At 47.0% G+C, this 22,483-nt stretch overlaps 1 protein-coding gene across 2 annotated transcripts in view; it reads right to left on the reverse strand.

The window, feature by feature from the left end:
- The window catches only part of PLXNA2 (plexin A2), a 312,269-nt gene that overhangs the window by 32,116 nt on the left and 257,670 nt on the right, over window positions 1-22,483 (reverse strand). For both annotated transcript variants that reach the window (XM_045013587.1, XM_045013588.1), the window contains 7 exons: window positions 21,174-21,341; window positions 18,141-18,234; window positions 11,872-12,111; window positions 9,761-9,904; window positions 7,358-7,592; window positions 3,126-3,268; window positions 1,025-1,293 (listed from right to left, as the gene is read on the reverse strand). In XM_045013587.1, the coding sequence (XP_044869522.1) occupies window positions 1,025-1,293; window positions 3,126-3,268; window positions 7,358-7,592; window positions 9,761-9,904; window positions 11,872-12,111; window positions 18,141-18,234; window positions 21,174-21,341 (1,293 nt within the window). The remainder of the gene's footprint in view (window positions 1-1,024; window positions 1,294-3,125; window positions 3,269-7,357; window positions 7,593-9,760; window positions 9,905-11,871; window positions 12,112-18,140; window positions 18,235-21,173; window positions 21,342-22,483) is intronic.

Here is a 22,483-nt window from a genome sequence, read left to right on the forward strand (position 1 = left end):
GTCATGCTACATGGACTGGTGGCAGAAAGAAAAATGCAGTGCTCCATCGGGAGCCTCTAAGAGTCCATCCATTTCCCTTCCCTGTCTCTAGAAACATGGGGTTAACGCTATCATATGTTTTCATGGATGGTTGCACAGCATCTTAAACTTGATCCAAGAGAACTATTACCTCTCGTACTTCCCTTTCACTCCTAATCCCCCACTGTCCCCCTTGACCCCACTCATTCCTCCCCTCCTTCTGCACAACAGAACAGGGCACCCCCACCCAAAACAGCCAAAGACAAAAAGGAACCAGCTCTGAGCAGGGTCCCCAGGCCCTTCGAGCCTCCCATCCCCCAAAGTGAATAACAAAGAAGTGACAAATCCAATCTCTTCAAGATAACCAGGTTAGAAGCAAGGGGAGCTGCCCACCAAGAAACCACCTGGGCTGGGAATAAAAAAACTGACATCTGGAAAACGTAGAGTAAAATTGCTAATGTCCCTGAAGGTCAGGGGTCAGCCTGCCAATGCTGAGTAATGCGTTTTAACTGTCAAGCTGTCCAAACCTCCACCACACACTCTCGCTTATTACTGTCAACCGGGTCACCCAGGGCTGGAGCCACTCTCCCCCCATGCTGAGCCTTCCCAGGGCTCCCAGTGCAACTAGATGGAAAGATCATACCTGGATCTCCCCCCACCCCCCTCAGTATCTGAGAGGCCAAGGGAAGTGGAAAAGCAATGAATAAAAGCATGATGGGAGTTGCACATGGCAAGTTCGTTCTGCACTTCGAGGGTCTGTCTGGACTGGGGTTTCCTTGCTACCCACTGCCAGATCCTGCTATATGCAACTTTTCTTTGGGACTTGCCAGTGTGTGTGTGTGTGTTTTAGCCACTGGTAGCCATGCGGCTTTCATTGCCCCCACCCCTTCCCCCCGCCAAGGCTCTTCCCTGGGTGGAGAGGGGACAGCAACTGCATGACTGCATGATGTTGGTTCCTTTATCTGGGCATGCCCCTGCAGCTTCCTCCCCCTGCCACTCATCTTACCTGCGCAGGAGCAGTTTGGGGTGATTCTTATTCTCCAGGTTCTTCTCAATCAGGTCTGAGAGCAGCTGCTTCAGCACATCAGTTGCGTATTCCAGCTTTCCCTGCAGGCCCGTCATGATAAGGGAAGCCACATTGCCACGGTCGCGCATGGAGAAGCTACGCTGCAGCTCCAGGGTCCGGATGAATGTCAGCAGAAACACCTTGTTGTTGATTAGCTGGGCAAAGAGCTTCAAGGCCTTCTCCACATTCTGCTGCCCGTTCCCTTGGACCTGTAAGCAGAGGACAACAATCTCAGCAAGCCACTGAAGAAACAGTGCCCCTATCTCTAGCTCTAGTTGCCTTCACCATTGCTGTGAATCAGACTCGCTGAACACCAATGCCTCTGCTTTGAGGCTGAAAGCCCTACAAGTGACATACATTTTGTACTTATTCTGCAAAAAAAAAAAAAAAGTGACACTCCCATAAGTAAATTAATTACTAATTTAGACTATTGCTTTATTATAGAGAAACAGTAAAAAATTAATTGAGGCTTTCAGCCAGTCCTGGTTTTAAGTAATTCATTATGAGTCAAAATGATAAACTACATTAAGCAATTCTTTACTAAACATCTTGGAGCCGTATATATTGGTTCTACTGACGTTATATAATTAAACAACTGTGTAATTGGCAACACATTTATCACTCCTGCAGTTCTGTTTTTCATAAGTGAAACCAATAAAAAGCGGCCACATTTGTTAGAAAATCAGCTTACTTGGCAATTTAAATCATCATCATATGTGGGACTGGAAAACGTTGAAGATTGGCAATGGGAGAAGTCGATTCAAAAGCAGCCTGTCTGAGTTTAGTGCTTGAGTTGTGGCCAGCTGTTTGCTGTTAGAATTTTCATCTAATTCATTAATTTTAATTAGAGCTTTTTTATTATATTAATAATCTCTTTTATTTCTATAATGCCTTTTGTGTCAAAGGATCCCAAAGCGTTACTTGATACAAATGATATGCAGGGATCCCTTCATCCACCAGTGAAATGCAGTCACCTCTAGAGTGATATACAGTGATTGCTCAATACCACACAGCACTGTTTGGCCAAGAGCACATTTAACTGGAACTTGAAGGGGGGATTTATGGAAGCAGAACACAATTACCCATACTGGAATCTGGCCAGGATTGCAGGAGCAACACCTGCTCATGTCAACGATACCGGGGCAAATATAATGACCAGAAGTGGTCAAGGCCTCTCTTTTACATCTCATCCCAAAGATGGTGGGTGAGTCCTCAGCTGGTGTCAATCGGCACAGATCCATGGACCTCACTGGAGCTATGCCAATTTACCAGAGTTGAGAACTAGCCCAATACCTCCAGGGCCTCTGATGCCATGCTGGGGCACTCAGTCAACACCAACTCAAAGGGAAGAGTGCTACACGATCATTGGTATTACTTTCTGCAGCACCAGGGTTTGCTTTGAAGGCCTCTCGTCCAGGTACTGACTCAACCCAATCCAGTGTTGTTTGCAGGATTCTTATCCTGCAACACAGCATTGACACTGAAATTTTAATGAATGGCTTATCTAAAAAAAAAAAAAAGAAAGGGGGGGGGGGAATGAAAAACTGCCGACGTACAGCAAATCCTGGGCCAGGTCATCCCAAGGTGAAAAGCTCATCCCTTGCGGGAGCACAGCAATAAGTAGCCGGATACCCTTTGCTTTTCTCTCCACAATAAAGGGATTAAAAGAGACTTTAAAAAGACACTGATAAGGAAGGCAGCCAGTTTGCTGCTGGGCTTGCAAGCTCCATGGTGGTGCTTTAGCAATGAAAATAATATAAAAAAAAAAACAAAACTCAAAACCAGCCCCAGAAGAGAGCAAGAGGAAGCAAGCCGTGTGTTAAACTGATAAAATGCCGGGCCATTTGTTAAAATGAACTCTGTGTTTATTTCACTTACCCGAGCGCTTCTAATAAGATTCAACGAGGGAGGTTGGGAAGGTGCTTCACAGCTCTGTGAGTTTCAATCTAGCTTCCCAGAAAGGACCAGGAAAATAGTCCAAACTATGTAAGCACTAGGAGCAGCAGAGAGAGGGAGAGCATGCGCCCAGCCATTTCATTACCTCCAGCTCACGCAGGACGGGGTGGTCCTCGATGCCAGGGAAAAGGACCCTCATGGCATATGTCCGATAATCAAGGTATGGGATCCCGGAACGATCAAGGTCACTGGTTAATTCATTGATGTCTGTCTGCAGCTCCGCGAAAGCTATTGGGGGGGGTGGGGGAAGGCCAGGAGGAGAGAGAAAAAGAAGTGAAATCAATGGGGACCATGAGGAATTGAGTCTAAACAACAGGGCTTTGGGAACAGCCAGCAGTCTGCCTTCCTGGCAGGCAAATCCAGGACAGCAAATGAGCCATCTTGGGAAGCTTGGTCACTGTAGGACCTCGCTGTGTCGCTCGGACATGCCATCATGGCTGGGAGACACTTTCACAGCAGCAGCAGAGAGAGGGAGTGTGGGTGCGCACAAGTATGTGCAAACACTGTGCAAAGAACAGATGCTGAGGATAAAAGATGTTTGCTAATTTGTATGCAGTTCACACCTTGTGTACAAGCACCTAAAATACCTTGAAAGGCTCCAGCTAGAAATAAGGATACTCTCTTTAAATTGTTGTGCCTACCACATTCTCTCTCTCTCTTCTCTACAAGTAAAACCACTAAACTAATATCATGCTTCAGGGCCTACAATGCAGGCTGCAGGGATCAGGAAGGTATTTATCTGTCCATGTATGGTACATCATAGACACAGATATTATGGAGGTTCGTGGAGGTGAGGTGAAGTGAAACATAAGATGCTGGATGGAGTACTATACTTGATGGACTGATGATGCGTCCATCCATAGTTTCTAGGACTTCAGCTAGGCTCTCCTTAACCATGAGTCCATTTGTCTGTCCTACATTCATGTCATTCTTTGCCCTGTTTGCAAGGGTCTTCTCATATTTTGTTTGGCTGTGTGTGCTGATGCAAATTTCAAGAACATGAATATAGATCATTCTCTGAAATTTGCTGCATTCTGTTTATTTTTTCCCTTGATCCACCAAGCTTCCTTCAAACTAGATAAAACATCTTTTCTAGGATGCACAACAGCAAACCTTCCCAGAATGTTTTTTTGTTATTGTCAGAAGTCAGCTCCAGGTTAGCCTGCTGCCGCTTGGCTTCCAGCAAGCATCATTTAAGTCCCATCTTTGTATCCCTGCTGGGATGCCAAGCCCAGCCTGTCTTGTTGCTAGGGACTAGATTCCTACACTCTGAAATGTGTAAGTGACAATTTCAACGAGTTAAAACAAGTACAAGGTTTCTCAAAAGCAAGTAGAGGAGGAGATTCTTTCCATCCCAAAGGTTCTGCTCTTGCTAGCTCAATGGCCGCTGCTGGGAAGAGTTTATTTTTTCACTCGCAGTTATGCTGCCAAAAGAGAAATGTGATTATTAACTGAGATTTTTATCTAGAGAGGTTATTTGTCTGAACTCCTCAATCTCTTTGATGCAGAGCATGCTGCATAGAAGACAACTTGGATCGTATCCACACGCACCCTTGGTACCTGCATGAACCCTCTTATATGCACCCTCCACCACAAGTGCTCCATCTCCTCTGCAAAAATGTACTGACTCCCACTTCCTCTGAACCTACGCACACCCCATTTACAAATGCACAGCTCCCTACACCCTCAACACAGGCCTTTGAATGTGTATACACTGATTCTCAGCCACCCAATGTACAAATTAGCTTCTATCCTTACCTTTCACCCCATGTAAAAATGCACATCCGTGACACAGCCCCGCAATGCAGTACCCCCAATACTCTCACCCCTCCCAGAATGTAATCTTTGACAGCAAAGCCTGAGCACAGGAGAGCAGCCCTGTGGTGTCTGCACCTGCACTACACTCCCAGCCTGTTTTCTCCTCAGCATCTAGGATGCCATGCTGGGCTCCCGGAGGCAGGCTTCCAGCAGGTGCAGCGTGGACTCTTTTCTCTCTTTGTGGGCCAGGATTATTCCACTTTCTGGTTCTGTCTCATTCCTTGTCAGAACCATACAATTCCTATGGGGTCAGAGTCCCCTTATGTCCATACGAAACCCCTTCAGCAAGAGGCCATTAGAGAATGAGACATATTGACCAGGCACCATGGGGCCTGAGCAGTTTCCACAATGTAATCTCGATGTGTCACTTTAAGCAGGATCAAACTCTAATCCTATTCGCCGCACATTAAGCTGTGTCTGCATCCGATACACTTGTTACGGCCTTCCCTAGTTGTGGGGGCAGGTGTGCTTGCCTCGAAGGTGCAGAGACTCTCCTGCTCTCTGAGCGCATGAAGGCAGACACGGACCTAACCTTTCCTCTGAAGCTATAAACAGGCTCAGGAGGCCTTAGATTCAAACCAGTTCAAAGGCAACGCAGTATAAACAGGAGCTGGTTACCAGGGAAACCAGACCTGAGACTAGGTACTAGAGTTGGCATCAAATCAATGGAACTCAATGAGAGGAAAACTCTGCTAGGCAATATGAAGTTTCTCAGGAAAAGGAGCCAATTTATAAACTGATTGCCTACAATTTTTCACCATGGTGATTTTTAAATTTTTTTATATAACATATCTGCCAACATGTAGAGGAGAAGACTATTAGCTACGCTGAGCAAGAAAGGGGAGAGGTAGAGAAATCTGCATATAATATGAACTCACCAAAGAATAGAGCTCAGTAAAGGGCTGTAGAATATTCAGAGCTACAGTGCCACGATACAGAAAGTGTGTGGTGTCTGTCTGTGTGTTTTAGTGACTGCGTATGTGTTCACATGTCTGTGCAGGACTCTGCCTGTGTGTTTAACTATAGCCCTGTCTACACTAGGGGATTTGAGCAAAACAGTCCCGCTGGCGCTCCCACTGGTTCAACTGCCCTGAAGCTGGGGAGGCCCTAGTGGAGACAAGGCTCTGGGGACTTCTGAAGGTTTTACTACTGTGTCATTTAACTAGCTCAGAGCCAAAAATGCTCACAGCTTCATTGTTCTAGGGCTCCTTAACATTGATGCAGCTGATCTTGTGGGAATTTCCCACTGAAATCCTGTGGGGCAGACCAGGCCTGTGTGTGAATGCATGTCCAGGCATTTTGGTGAGTGAATGTGCCATTTTCAAATGTTCCTGCAATTTAGTTGAAATGGATAAAAGGAGGTGAAGTGGATTTAGCGTTTACCAGTGAGAGAAGAGGAGCAGTAGCAAAGCATGCGTTCCTGACTGACACAAACAAGCCGTGGACTGCAGCTGCATTTTTTTCCTGACATGACAGCACCTAGAATTCCTCAGAAGTCACCCTGTTCTAGTCATTTGTCAGTGCCGTGACTGTCTGAAGCCCTGGAAATCCCAAAGGGGGAGGCTTTGGTCTAGATTAGAACATTTTGCAATAAGCTGAAGGGACATAGCCCCATCCTTAACAGAGGCTTGTGTGAGGGAGGATCAGGAATCCAGGCAGAACTTGGACACAAACCCAGGATTCCTTCAGGGTCTGCTTTCCAGGAGGATGTTTTTCCTCCTCTTCCATGACCTTAGATTGTGAAATCCAGGCACCTGCCTGTGTGGGCGGATTGAGGGAATCATTAGAAATCCCTGCTTGATTTCTAAAGAAACCAACTGGGCCGACACAGCAACACTTCCAGGAAGCCCCGCCTGAGTCTGCAACCAATACGCTCTATGAGGGGGAGAGACGCCAGATCCAGGCTAGCTGGATCTCATCTCACATTCCCCTCCTACTTTTGTTTTTCATTTTCATGCTAATTCTGTCCTGCTCTGATAGCCCTGCAGACCCCAGGACACTGACGGCTCTCCCATCGCTGTCTCAGACTTACCCTGGGGTGGAAGGGGAGAAAAGAGGCTCCCATCTAAGTGGGGCGCTCTGCATCCACAGCTCCTCTGCAGATGCGATGGTGCCAATTGCAATGCAGACACTCTTCCAGTAGGAAAGGAACAGAGCCGCCAGCTCGGGAGTGAGTGAGAACCTCTCCAATTCAGACACTGGGGGGATTTTCAATTGGTACGTCACATTTACCCAGTAAGGAAGAGGAAACCATTTCTTGCCAGGTCTGTGAGATTTGGAGATGACTCGGGGCAGTTCAAATGCCTGGGTGACATGGACGGGTTACACAGGGCTCTCAGAACAGAGACCCCTACCTGGCATTTGGAGTTGCACCTTTGGCCTCCCTGTAATTTCTGCTAATGTGCACAGCCCCACGTACGCTGGCTTTGGGGAATGCAGTTACGTCAAAGCCCATTCCCCTTTGCCCCGTCCTGAACACAACAACAACAGGGTACTGACCCTCCTTGCATTCCAGGGCCACCCGAGACTCCAGGTTGTCCATCTGCATCTGGAGCCTCTTGAGGGTGAGGTCGTTCTCCCGGGACTTGCGCTTGTACGCGATGAGGACGATGATGACAATGATGAGAAGCAGGCTGCCTCCCGCCGCAATGCTGACGATGGCGGGCAAGGTCAGCAGGCTGTCCGAGATCACATTCACCGAGCCAGGGGAGAAGACGATACCGCCCACGTGCACCTAGCCAAGCAAAACACAGGGGGGCTCAGCCAGCGGGCTCTGACGGCTGTGACCAGATGAGGAGAGGGGGGGCAGTTACACCTGCGGGGGCTGGTATTTGGGTGAAGAACTGATCAGCCTTGAGAGTATCTCCGCCCCTTTTAGGCAAAGCCAGTGTGCCTCCCATGTATTTGATACTCTACATTAACTATAAGCTCTCCCGAGAAACACTGGGTCCCCCGTCCTAAATTCCTTTGTCGCTTAGTTTGGCTTCCCATTTCAGAGACACTGGGCTCTCCCCATCTATTCTACCATGTGCTCTCTCTATAGGTCCCTTCACCACAGCGTGAAGGCAACCAGTTTCTTCCTGCTGCCCCAGGATCTGTCTTGTTTGGTCAGTTTCAGCTACTGCATGACAAGACATACAAGTGCTGTGACTGCAGCCTGGTGCTTTCTCCAACATCTCACTCTGTCCCTGGCTTATGCTGTTCTGTACTGATATCTGGTGGAAAATCTCTGGTCCTTGCTTATAAGCTGAAGAAATCTCTTCTCATTTACTCCCTAATATTTTGGACGCTGGATCAGAAAATGTCTCTCCATTTCAATCTCTCCTCTGTCATGTTGGAGGCTATGCTGTTCCTCTCTGGTTTTGGACTGTGCTTTCTCTCTCCCATTTCCCATGTCTAGCTTACGGTCACTCATCATGCACTTGGTAAGACGTTGTCTTTGTTCATCACCTTTCACTGTGGAGAGGTTTCTGCCACTACAATGGCTTTGACCTCTCATCATGAAGGACACTGGATTCACCCCTGGAGCTACAACTGCTCACTCCTGATACAATCCAGCAGTGCTGCTGACCACACTCTGTTCTGCTCACTCACCCATGCTGGGGAAACTGATTTCTTCCCTAGTGGTTATCTCAGCAGGAGAGAAGAGCCAGGGACAAGAAACAGTGGCCTCTGAATAACTAGTGCTCGTTCCCCTTGCTCAGACGCCTGATAGATTTTCTCAGCTCCCAAAGCCCCTTTCTTTATTGGTTAGGGAGATCATTCCCCAGTCTGCAAAGATGCCATCAGAAGACCTGGTAAACAGTCTGTCTCAGTCACAACTAAGACCATATGAACACTGGCTGCCTTCAAAAAAGGGGCACAGCCTATTTGAAACACACAGACAGCTTCAGTTCATGATAAATACGTCAGCCTTTCACTATCTCAGGCTTTGTTCTTATTATCTGATGGCTCCATTTGACTTTCATTTCACAGGCTTTCAACTCCCTTTTGTAAACTGTGGACATTAGAGACAGAGTGACAATTCCACTGGCAAAGGAGTTCAAGGAAAACCAAGAAAGCGGGCTGGGTGAGAAGAGAAAAGAGAAGAGGCTATATATGAAAGCTGTGGTATAAACAGACTGGGGGTTAAAATGGGTTAGGGTTTTCTTGAATGTGCCAAGGCCTCAGATATAAGCAACTGTCAGCAGGGAAGCTCTAGTGTGAATTATACTGTGATATTTCAAATATGTTTTGGTTGCTGAACTTGAAGAAAAATAAATCACAATTAAAGCCTCATTCGAGCTCTACCCAGACACTTCAGCAGCTGCACACTTGGTCTCCAACTGCATCAGAGAGGAGTAACACTGCAATAAATGAAAACACAGGAGCTGCCATGCTGGATCAGCTGCTAGCCCATCAAATTCAGTACTCAGCAGAGGCCAGTCTCTGATGCTTCAGGAAAAGGCAAAAATCCCCCTAATACACCTGGCCAATTGTACTATGCTGTCCACGGAAGCAAAATTCCTTCCTGACCCCTGCAGATGTTACAGGAAATTCACTCATCCTTATAGAATGAACAACAAATAAAGAACGGTGAAAGAATATGATAAGAATATGATACCTGGTACTGATGTCCTGCTGACACAAATACTTGAGTTTCCTGGAATCTCTAGCAAGCCCGGATAGCAGGAGGGCATCTCCAATGAGAGGATAGAGATTTCCTCCTTTCTAATCCACAGCAATGCTTAACTTCCTATTAAACAGCCATAAAGGGAGGTAAATCCTATCTGATTCCTGACAACTATAGGAGAAATGGCACTCAGCTGCCTCAGTGAGCCATACAAGGAAGGAAGGAAGGAGGGAAGGAAAGATTAGATACATAGGTATATAAGGTAGCTACATGGTGTGTTTTGATCTCACCATAACTTTGTGCTGCCCGGTGAGGTTGGGTGGCTCACACAGCAGTTGGGTCTCAGACACAGTGACAGCACAGGGGGTATCTCCAATCAGGACAGTGTAGTTTAGCTTTGCTCCTCCGGAAGCTGGTGGGCACAGATTTTTGCCCTATTGACAAAGGTAGAGAAGACTGTATAAAGATTCAGCGTGTTCCTTGGTCACTGCTCATCTGCCCTTTATCCTCAGTCATAGCTTGCATGTGCTTCGAAAGGAAAGCCTGGGTGTCACCCCTTTCCAATTTCCACTGGCTTCTCTCTCCAGTTGGCAGAACATTTCTATATCATTTACACCCTAGGTCCCAATAATGGAGGGGGGAGAAGACAGGCCTACAAGGGGTATTACTGTGTCTAAGGCTACGACTACACTAGAAACTTCAAAGTGCTCCCGCGGGAACGGTCCTACGGGAATGCTCCCGCGGCAGCGCTTTGAAGTGCGAGTGTGGTCGTGCGGGAGCTCTCCCAGCACTCCTGGTAATCCACCTCCACAAGGGGATTGGCTCTCAGCACTAGGAGCCTGTCTACGCTACCACTTTAAAGCGCTCACACTTGCTGCGCTCAGGGGGGGTGATTTTTAACACCCCATAGCTAGCAAGTTAGAGCGCTATAAAATGTAAGTGTAGACAAGCCCCAAGGCTATGTCTAACTGTGCACCTTACAATGGTGCAGCTGTGTGGCTGCAGCTGTGCCGTTGTAAGGTGTGCTGTGTGGCTGCTCTTTATCGCTGGGTGAGAGCTCTCCTGGCAACAAAATTAAAACCACCCCCAACGAGGGGCAGTAGCTTCATCGCCGGGAGCGTGGCTCCTGCTGACCCCGACGCTTTTCGTCACTAAAACTTTTGTCGTTCAGGGGGGTGTTTTTTCACATCCCTGAGCAATAAAAGTTTTAGTGACGAAAGTGCCAGTGTAGACACAGCCTAAGCTTGTTGTACTGTTGTGTCTCAGGTCTGGTGTGTACCTTCAATTGGCACAATGATGTCAGATAGAGATGTGATTTTTTTTTAAAAACCAATAAAAGCTATAATGTAGACACCGTTATATCAGTGTAAGATGGTACGGCTAATCTTCTTTGCTAAACCAGAATAAGCTATACAGATATAACCACTTATATACTGGTATAATGGTGTCCACGCTTTTTGGGAGGGTTTTTGCGCGCCACTTTAACTATGCTGGCACAGTTAAAGCAACAACACTTTTAAATGTAGACAAGGCCTCAGATTTGTGAGATCCTCAAGCTAATAAAACTTTACATGGTACAGTAGGGGCATGATTTTTTACGACACTACTACTCTGGAAAAAACCCTAGTGAAAACACAGTTATACCAGCAAAAAAGTACTTTTGCCCATATATCTTATTTCATTCAGGGATATGGTATAATAAGCTATACCTGCAAAAGCACTCCCGCATCTACATTAGGAGGGTGTGCCAATACAGCTATACCACAAACCTTTTTCTAGTGTGGACAAGGCCTACGAATGTGGGCAATTGAATTACCCAGACAAAGTTCCCCTGGGCTCAGGAATTTTCCCCACACCTTATAAGGTAAGAAGTTTTTACCTTCTCTTCCTTGTTCACTTAGAAGGTCATAAACAAATGGCATCACACTCAATAAGAAATATTTGAAGTTGCTACAATATCTTTCAACCCAAGGTGCTTATGCAGCACCACATAAATAATGCCACATCTGGAAGGTGCTGCACAACACTAGAGCAAACCCCTGCTCACACAAAAAGCCCTGCACGGGTCTTTAAAATTCATGCAGAACTGGCAGTTTTTAAGGTCTCACCTGAAAGACCCTCAGAGTAAAGTGCATCTACCTACTTGGGAAGGGTGAAGGGCGGAGTCAACCTGTGACATCAGAGATCCTGTGTATTTGAACCTTCCCCTCTCCTCACGGAGTTTGCCAGCTGACCAGCAACTCTGTAACAAGGTCTTGATCCCCCGCCCTGCTCCTGGGGCTTAGACTTCACTCTTTCCCATGCCATTCATGTCCCATTCCGGCGTACGCAGCTTTCTGAACTAAAGAGAGAGCAGCTGGACTGTGCAAACTACTGGAACTAACATCTCCGGCATTCGTACCTTGAGGATGATGGGCGATCCCGGCTTCTGATCCAAAACCCCAGTAGGGCTCAGAAGCTCAAATGTTGGGTTTGGGTAGTAAACAAACTTAGTGTCATTATAGATCAGCAGGGACTGCACGTTGTTAAAGACAAAGCCAAATTCATCCGGTCGCTCGACAGCATCCAAGCCAGGTCGGTACTCGGGAGTGAGGGGTGGAGCTAAGCAAGTCAGGGTAGTTGTGTTCACAATCTTGCAGACCTGGAGAGGAAAGGGAAACGAGAGAGGAAGATTAACACTTTGAATGAGAAATCTCTTTCACGGTCTGATCTTTGCCCAGACATAACACTCAGTGGCAAATTGACTTCTATGAAGTTACACTCATTTAGGCTTTGTCTACTGTACGGTTGCTAATTGTCTTTTAAAACCCTTACACCAGAGCTGAATTTGGCCCTTTCAGACTGGAAGATACCTAAGATTCCAAATCTATCCCAGATGAAACAGGCCATTGTCCTCAGACTTGTTTAACTGGCCTCTATCTGAAATAGCTGCATTCCTATTCCTAGTGGGGAAGGTGCCCACAGCATAGAAGCTACCATTATGGTTGCTGGCCTGAGCAGAGGGTATGGGAGGTGAATTTTCTTCTCAGTTTAGAGCTGGTCTTTCCAGGGCAGGCCAGAGACATGTGGCTAGAGGGCCAGGATATGGGAAGCTGAGAAGGGCCCAGAGGGGTATGTGTTACACAGGAAGGACCATAGTTCTAATCCACTGGCAATAATGTGAAAGTGTTACCAAAACTAATCAGTGCAACTCACACACACATATGCACACAGACACATGGAGTTGCAAGGTGTTAATAAAACCTCTTGCAGGCACTCTCTTTTGTGCTGATCTGAACCTGGCTGCAGTCATTGCTTTGAAAAGCATGGCACTCAGTAGCTGTGAAAGGGATTTCAGCTGCATTTGTCTATCTTATGTCTCTCCCTCTGCAACTTGGCGAGTAGGAAAGAGGAGAGCAGACTAGAATTTGCCTTTATGCTGAGCCTGTGAACACCTGGTATCTTTTTAAACTTTACAATGCAATGAGCTAGGGACTGAGGACCAAATTCAGAGGAGCCTACACTAGTTTAAATGAGTGTGAGTGGGTGTTACTGACATGTCGTGGGTGGGTGGAAGTGAAGGGCTGTAGCAGGAAAAACAGACAATAAGAGGCAAAAGTGGTGCTTATGGAAGTCAAATCATGTCTGTCTCTCTCTCTCTCTCTCTCTCTCTCACACACACACACACACACACACACACACACACAGATAATACAGTGAAGGGGATGTCAGCATTTTCTGAAGGAAACCTCATTTGAAATATTTGCCTATAGAAGTTACCCTTATGGGCTGAAAGCCGGCTAGGAGATTTTGGGAGGAGCAAGTTGAGGGATAGTCTGCATCCACAGCACCTGAGGGTGTGATGTTATTTGTCCTCCCATTCTCTCAGGGCTTTGGAGCAGAGCCAGGAGCTGGAGCGTGGAGCAGCTCTGGAGCAGTGGAGCTGCAGGTTTTTTCCTGGAGCTGGAGCGGAGCCGGAGCACTGCTCCAAAGCCCTGCATTCTATTGAGCCTGGCCAGTACTTGAAGAGGACAGGAATGCCCAAAGGCTGTAAGCAGCTATGTGGGTTCTACAGAATTTTGCAGTCTTCCTTCCAAATCAGTACTGAATTACCAGCACAGCACTAGGGAGGGTTACAGGAATAATACAAAAAACAGAGTCTAATCTCTCCTGGTTTCTAATGGCACTAAGTTATAGGGACCCTTGTATGCTAGCTAAATCTGACTTGGCTAATTGCATTCTGCCTCTCTAAATTCCCTCTGCAGATTCTGATGGATTGGTATTTAGCCAGAATCATTTGCTTAAGCTTGAATCATTAAAGTCTCGTTTTTGGGAGAGTTTGTGTGTCCTCTAAACCAGCACAAGGACACAAGAGTGGAGCTGGAGATAGAGCTTTAAACTGAAAATGGCTTAAACAACTAAAGAATCACAAACCAGATTGCTAAGTACTTTTTTCTCTTCTGCTGCTCTGTACTTGCCAAACACGCCTTTTGAACTGGACCCATAATTAATGTCTGGTCTTGGCTACACATTTGTGATCGGAGACAATCTTTTAATACCAAAGGGACAGAAGAATAATCAACTGATACTGAAGGATTCTAGGTAAAATGAAGGTCGACTCCTGCTGGGCTGAGGATGCCCATTGCTCTCTCTTTCTGTATGGGGAAGAGTTTGTTTGGAGGCAGAGCACAGCTTTCTCTGCTAATTTATTTAGAAACCAGGCCCTATAAAGCTTCAGGGGATGTTTAATTTGGCCTCTCTCCACAAACAGAAGATTTAATTCCACTCAGATTTGTGTATTTAGAATTATCTTTGTAATAATAATAATAATAATAATTAAAAAAAAAAAGCAGAGCTCAGACCTGAGCACGGGGGAAAGGGAAAAGGCCTGACTGCTAAGTAATTAACCCTTCCCAGGATAGCACTCAACAAGTTCAGTCTTTTTGCAACATGGAAAGAGTATTCTCAGGTTCAACTGGTGCTGAATGTTAAAGTGAGCATACATCTCATTACAGCATGCATGGACATGGACACTACCTAGACACCGGCAAACTGAGGTTTGCTTCAGCTCAGCTTCCTTGAGTGGAAAGAGCTAAATTAATATTAAGTGTTATTTCTGCAGCATCAGGAAGGACAGACCACTGGACTGTCTCAAGAGATCTAGATTCAGTCCCCTGCTCTGCCGCAGACCCCCTGTGTGTCCTTGAGAGATTCGTCTCATGTACGCTGTGCCTCAGCTCTCCATCTGTAAAATGGGGAGGATACTTCTTCACCTCACAGGGATCTTGAGATTTAGGTGCAAGTTCGGGGACGTACAGTTTCTTTTAATGGTTCTTGCGGATTGAGAACCACTGCTCTAGTCTTATACCAATTCCGCTAATCCCACTTCTATCATTTTAGCAGAGAGACATTTCCTCCCCAACATGGTGGAATTCAAAAGACTCCTGAACCATTCACAGAACACCACAGCAAGCTGGGCCTGTTCTCTTCCCTACATCCGATATTCCTTCCACTATCCCCACAAAATCTGAAACACCTCCCTTCTTAAAATCAGTCTATCAAGTCTGACCCGTGAGCTTCTCTGTGCTGAGCAGATCTAAAAAGTCATTTTGCTTCAGAGTGAAAGCAAAACTGTTTCCATGCAGAATGGCTCTTGAAAGTCACTAAATAATAATAATAAACTGGATTTTTACAGCATTCTGGGTGCCTCATTCAGGCTCATAAAACATCCAAATGCACAACAGCTCAAACAGATAAAACAGGACAAGATAAATGATAACCATCATTAGTTAACGTCCAGTCGCTGTGTTTGGCGTCATAGCAGCACAAAGGCTGTTACCACGGCTGGGTGACATTATTTGGACAACATTTCTAGCTGCCAAAAAACGCAGAAATATTTTGTTCAACCCGAAACAAAATATTTTCAACTTTTTCAGTTCAGCCAGAGAACTAGAAAAACAGGTATTTGCAAGTGTGACAGCCTGGGACTACTCCTTTGCAGAAGCAAAGTAAGAGATCAATCTGTGCTTCCCCTTGCCAGTTCTTAGGGACGAAAGCTCAGCTCAGTTGCTCTCAGGAAAGTCAAGAGAGGATAAAGGGCATCAGCAGCTCAGCCAGATACCAACCTGCGTCCGTGTGCAGTAGGCTGAAGGGTGGAGATTTTACCGGTTTTTAAGGCAAAAGAAGGGCATGAAAGGGTCTAGCTAAAGAGCAGCACTGTGCATTTGGCACCCGTGCAGTGGCCTGGGTATGCTGCCAGCTGTTCTGCTGAGTGCGCCTGGGGAGAATGCAATTTACACAATCTGGGCCCAAAGGAAAAAGATTACAGTTCTATTTATTCACTTTTTAACTTGCCATGGTGGTTTATGAAGTGTGGGACAAATGGTTTAAATAGAGCTAACTAGGAGAGAGGCATAAAAATAAGGCTGAGGAAACACACACAGCCCCATGCACACAAGTCCCTAAAGAGCCACAGTCCAGCCCACGAAAGGGGTACCTTACTTTCTGCACACCAGCTCCCCCATCTGTGCATTTCTCGGTCGTGCTGCAAAAGTGGGACCAATGTAGCCACTAAAAGCAAGTGCTGCTAGAGACACGTACTCCAGTGGTAGAAGCACCCTGTTACCAGCCAGCCTGGTTGTTCTTGAACATCTGGTTGGCGTGACCTGCATGGTGCAGCTCCCTGTTTTCCTTTGACCCCAGTGGTCTTTTCCCCTTGAACCACCCCATGCGACTGGAATGCAAATCTTTCATTTCATACGATGGAAGGCATCTTAGCAGGGAAGCAGCCTCTCAACTTATCTTGCGACTTGATCATTGCAGCAAGAGGGGAAAAAAGCAGCTTGAAAGCTTTTTGTTCAGTGGCGGATTCCCTCCCTTCCCCTCCACCCCCCGCCCCCTTGTGCGCTTGCTGGGCCCAGAGCTGCTATCATAGGAGCTGTATTTATGGCACGACAGATACAGAGGGACTACTAAAAAAAAACAACAAACCCCAGGCTGGCAATTTCTCATTGCAAACCTAGCTGGGGGCCTGCACAGAAGGAGCAAGCCAAACTGAGCCTCTGCCGAGCAGCTGGGAATTGATATCTGTTCTGTCTCTGCACTGAAACATGCCTGCAGGGATGAGTCCTGGGGAGCCCCCGTGGCTGCTGCCTGCTGGGAAGAAGAAGGGCTCTCAGGCTAATGTACGGGGATCCTGAGAGCATGGAAAAACTAAGGGCGATTTCAAAAAGAAAATGATTTTGCAAGGCCCAGAGGAGGGATTAGACCCTGATCTTGAGGAGATGGACCTAATAGGGCTCTTCCATGTCTATCTTCTGAGACTTCCTGGCAGTTCTGTGCTGGCCCAGGGCAGCCCCTGTACCGTACAACCAGCCCGGGGTCACTGCAGAAGTCATTTCCCATTGTCTGTGTGTCAAACTCACTCTGTACACTCGGCGCCCTCCCCTGCTGTTAGTTTTTGTGTGTGTCTTGGATGATATATAGCTGGGCCTCACAATGACAAGCGCCATGTGTCTCAACGATCCCTGACTCCCTGCTGCTTCCCGTCACTATGGGCCTCCACGGCTTGAAATACTGACTCCTCCTCAGCAGTCTCACCAACAATGCCCATTTGGAGCCGGGCCACCTTGCTCCTCATAGGGCCATTCAGCAGCATGGGGCTGAAGGCACCAACTGCAGAACTCCCAGGCCCATTGCTGACCTAGGGAGTAAGCAGTCAGGTGCAAAAAAACCCAAGCCAGGCCATGAAAGACAGCTTCCTCTCTTGAGGAGCTGCTGCCTAGGGGCCAGGAGGGTCTACGCTGGGGGTGTGGCTGTGGCACCATGCCAGATTTGCATGCATTCAGCCAGCCTGCTGGCCAGATGGGGAACTCTGCTAAAGGGTTAAGTCAGTGCTAGCACCTGGGGTCCCCAGCTGGTAAACACAACAAACACTGGAGGGTAAAGTTGACCTGAGCACAGGCTCCCTCCCCTAATGACAAGCGAAAGGCCATATCAATTAATAACCTGTTCTGCCCACTCTCTTTATTACAGCAGCACTGAGACAAAGGCTCCATCAGCACTTACGCTTCTCAATTCACTGTCTCAGGCATTTCTACCTTCCCTGTGCAAATGAGTTCATCGCTCAGATGCCCCAGTACACAGTATCTCAATCTCTGATCACAGCTCCTTTTAGAAATCCAGTTAAACAAAACAAGCAAACAATTCAGCTGGGACAGTTATAAATGGCAGATGCTTGAAAACACCTAAGAGGCCTTTCTGAGTTTGAGGTGCTTATATTTAATTAGAAAATTAGATTGGACGAGCGTTAACCAAGACGATTCTTCCTATTACCCAGCATTCATATAGTGCTGTCAACGTACATGGTGTTTCTCAAAAATGGAGGATGGATTGGATTGATTGTGGGTGGTTCTGAAAAGAATTCACAAAGAGCTATATAAAAATGTAAGAGGCACATACGTTCCAGGTGCTTCCAAATGGGATACGGCAGCTGTGCCGCTGAATGCATCAGAACAGAAAACACATGGACTGCTGAGCATGCTGGACTGGTTGAGGCAGAATGCACCTGCGCTGTTGCCTAAGCTACAAACATCACATTGGTTTCAACAGTTACTAAGAGGTAAAGGTGAGGCTACTTATCTCAAGAGGGCTAAAGGGGACGCTAACTGCACTTTGATGACATCTACTTACATTGACAGACTCCTTGCCATTGTACTTCACACGGATCCTTGGCTCCTGAATCACATCCAGGTTGAACCCCGTGACTGTCAGAGGCGTGTGTCCGCTATAGAGAAGCATGAACACCAGATTAATGAGGTCTGGCAGTGAGAGCGGCAGCAGCGTATAGCGACTGTGCTCCAACAACACAGAGGCTTGTTGATCTCAGAAAGATGTTTTCTGTGGAGTCTACGGGAACTAGGTGACACAGTGGATTAATACACTATCGCTGAGTCTCTGGGGAGGGATGTCTCTCAAGTTAATTGGATTTTCTGGTCTCGACTGTCCCCCAGTGGAGAGTCACCTCCTACATAACACTTCAAGGCTCGGCACAAACAAAAGCAGCAGGAAGAAAAAATAAACAATCGGGACCAAATAAATAAAGACAATAGATTAGTCACAGTGTTTAACGATTTATACAGTGAGCCTTCTAAGTAACAGGGTGCTGCATGATGAATGGCATGGGCTATGAAGGGATTGTTATTTCTCCGACTTCCAGATCGCAGCCACCTCTGGGGTTGGGCACAACACAGACACTACATGCTACATGTAGCAGAGGTTTGGCAGGACAGGGATGACCAATAACCTGTCTGGTTAGCCACATGGGAATGCAGGGAAACAGAATGTCATGAGCCAGGTTGGAATACAGCCATGAACCTGGTGCTAATACCTCCAAACTTTTGCAAAAAGCACCATGGGATCTTTTATTATTTGGTTTTCCTTCTACTTTATTTGCTGGAGAGCACCTCCAGTAGCCCCACACCCCCACCTTTCTAAAGCAAATACCAGCTATGTCTCTTTTAGCATCTCTACTGGTGATTCAAATGAGCCCACAAAACCCCTCTCACTCAAGACACCAACTCACCCTTGATTTCAGGCTGCAGGAAGGACATCACTTTTAACCCACCTTGGTCTTTTTTCAGAGGAGACACTTATCTCCCACTGGCGATTTTTTTTTATTAAATAACTGAATGTGAAATGAATGGCCCTGTTTCATCCCTTGTGCAGATTCCTGGAGTTACACCAGGGATGAATTTGGCCTAGCTTTTTAACACTCCACACGTCAGAGTGATGCTGCCGCGCCTGCCATCCTGTCCCTAGCAGTGAATCTTGGATAAACAGTGCATTTTGATTAGCATCAGCTTTTTTTTTTTTTTGGTTTCTGCTGTTTTTTGTTTCATTCCAGACTCTCCAGAGCTACAAGAAGGAGACTTTAATGAGCAATTTTGCACTTTGTCAGCAGATGGGAGTGATCTTGGGGCTTTATTTGCTCTCCCAGAATCTCTGCACAGATTGAGACTGCTGTGATTGCCTTGGTAATTACAATTGGTTTAATAACTCTGGACCTGATTTTCTATCTCAGGAAATGTGGCTGTTGTGGATGTTTGGCAATGACTGATTCAGGACCCTGTGTGGGAGACATGCTATTCCAAACAGGCTCTCTTTTGTCCTTACCTGGTATATCCTGAGAGATGAGACTGAAGGCATGTCTACACTGCAATGTAAGCCCAGGGTTCAAACTCAGGCTCATGCCTAACCCCCCTTCCATTTACACACACACCGTGCTAACCCAGGGATCGGACCCTGGGTCCCTGGGCCCCCATGGGGATGGAGGGTCTGAGCCTGAGTCAAGCTGGGACACAGGGTTCAAGCCTGTTGCTTTGCGGTGTACATGCAGTCCCACTTGACTCATGCTGTGGGAGTCCACCAAAAATATCCCACAGTCCCACGGGCTGACTTTCTTTGTCTTCTGGACAGTCAAGTTTTCCTGCACTGAGTCACAAACAAAGGGCTAGAGCATCCACATTTTGGGAGGGCGCTAGGAGGTCTGGCTATGGGTAGTTGGACTCAGGCCTGCATAATGCAGTCGTAGATGTTGGTGCCCCAGGTTTGGACCCAGGGTTCGACAGTTCCTAACCTGGGGTTACAAATGAGTATAGACGCTCAAGCCCTAGGATAACCTGAGTACTACTTACGCTGCATTGTAAGTCCAGTGTTGACATACCCAGAGGTGTTTTAAAAAGGGTTTTCTGAGCCTCTGCAGCCATCGTACAAGGATGCAGCTTCTAGCCCTCACCCTGAAGCTGAACATCTCTAACACCCCGTGACTTTCAAGAGAGGGGAGGGTGTGCTCAGCTCCATGCAGGATCAAGCCCTAAATAGCAACGTCTTCAATACTGACACAGGTAAAATAACCCCTGGGTCACCCGTCTCCAGCTGGATGTTGACAAAGGCAGCCAAACAAGCAAAGAGAATTCAAAAAGTATTCTCCCCGGGGGGAGGTTCTAGGACTCTGAGCCCTGAACCATGTTTTCTAGTAGGTGAGGGACCAGGAAGGCACATACTAATTTTTAAAGTTAGTGTGGATACCATGGCATGAGAGTTTCCAGTATGATTCCTAACAGGGATGGAGGGCAAAGCAGGTCAGATGAAGGACAAAACAATGCCAACAGCTGCCTAAAATACAATCAGAGCAGGTTTGCAAAAGATAAGTTTCCTCCCCTTTATATGTTTTTTTTTTGCTGTACATGAGCACATCTAAATTCAGGTAAGTACTAGAGATGGATCCCAGCTAGAACACTGGGTTGCAGCGTCCTCAGATTATGGAGTAAATTTGGTTTGGGGATCACCTCCATGGTTGCAAATTTATCCAAACAGCTGGTGTCTGCAGGAATAGGCTGGCAACTGCATGGGGGGCGGGGTAGTCCTTCTCTACACTTTCTGCTTCCAGGTGAGCCAGGACCCTGGTAGGAGAGGCCTCCTGCATGGTATTTCAACATTGCCTGCCTCTGGGTGGAATACTGGGAAGAGGGAATGAAAAATAATGGAATACCTTAAAAAACACTCCCCTTTGAGCCCAGGGTGAAGGCCTAGACCTGTTTCCATAGAATGCAACCAGCCTGCATGTCTCTAGTTCTATTATATCTGGTGAGTTAGCTTCTGTGCCATGCATTCGCTCCCACTGGGGAAGGAGATGTGATAGACGTTGTAAGAGACTCACGTTACCTGGCTATGCTCCACTCAGGTTCGATGCGCTGCACTCTGGGATCATCAATGTATTCAAATTCCAGAGTGCTCTCTAACTGCGCCCGGTCCACACTCACAGAGACATGGATGGGGCCCAGGCCATGCGCTGACGGAGCAGACACACACACAATCTCATTCATGGACCTCCTGTGAAAAAGAGAAACCAGAGAGCCGTTAGCCACAGAGTATCCATGATAAAGGAATGGGAACCCTCTTACGTTTCCATAGTGCTGCCCTCCAAGGGAAGGCGCTACATCCACTGCAATCACGACTCCGACCACAAATGCAGCCATTTCTGGGGTGGGATATGGCAGCTGTTAATAGCCCAATAGCAATGTTGCCCACCGGTTTAGGACAGGAAGTGAATAATGTGCTTTGCAAGTGGAATCCTGTAGGGAGGCAGGTGCTCCAGACACTGAGAATTCATTAACATCACAGAGGAGCAATGAGGGCTCCATGCAAGTGGAGACCCCTCCTGCCTATCCAAAGAGAAAGTCAGACTCCCTGAAATTACTCTTTGTGCCAAACGGCAGCCTCCCACATCCCTGCTGCCTTCTGCTGGGCGTGTGAAAGCAGATGGCTGTTTTCCAAGTGAGATTTGTGTGCTTATTCAAAAGCCAAATCTTCCCCCCATGGCACACATGGACCTTGAAAAGCAGCCAGTCTCAACCTGAGAAGGGTCGGGCAGAACTAGAAAAATATCACTATTCTCTATGCAGCTTTGTTTTCCTGTCCCCCTTGTGGAAATGGGAATGAACCTCAGGACTTGATGCCTGGTGGTTGGACAGACCAGACCATCTACTTCTCTAAGAGCCCCAAAGAACTGCTACGTGGGCTGCTTAGCACCATGCTTAATCAACAGAAAGTGGTTAGAGTAGGGGAATGAGAGTCAGGACACCTTGAGTTCGTCTCTCAACTCTGCTACTGAGTCACTCTGTGACATCGGGCAAGTCACTTACCATCTCTGTGTCTCAATTCGTTCATTTCTGAGACAGGTCTAATAACACTTGTGTAGTTCATAAGTGTATAGTGAAGTTAGTGTTGGCATGAAAGATGCCAGACTGACAGCCCTGGAGATCGAGTTCTATTTTTATCCACAGATGGCATTGGTAGTGGTAGGACAAATGTGTGTCTCAACTCTGACCTGGAGAGAGGAGAGGACAAGGCAGGCTCCACTGCCCATTTAGTCCTGGGCCTGACTGCTGGGAATGGCAACAAGGGGAAGGAGACACTTAGTGCCAATCACAACAGAGCTACTTGAAAAAAAGACTTTAAATCATTTGGATTAA

The sequence above is a fragment of the Mauremys mutica genome, chromosome 4 (assembly GCF_020497125.1).
Source record: "Mauremys mutica isolate MM-2020 ecotype Southern chromosome 4, ASM2049712v1, whole genome shotgun sequence".
NCBI lineage: Eukaryota > Metazoa > Chordata > Testudines > Geoemydidae > Mauremys > Mauremys mutica.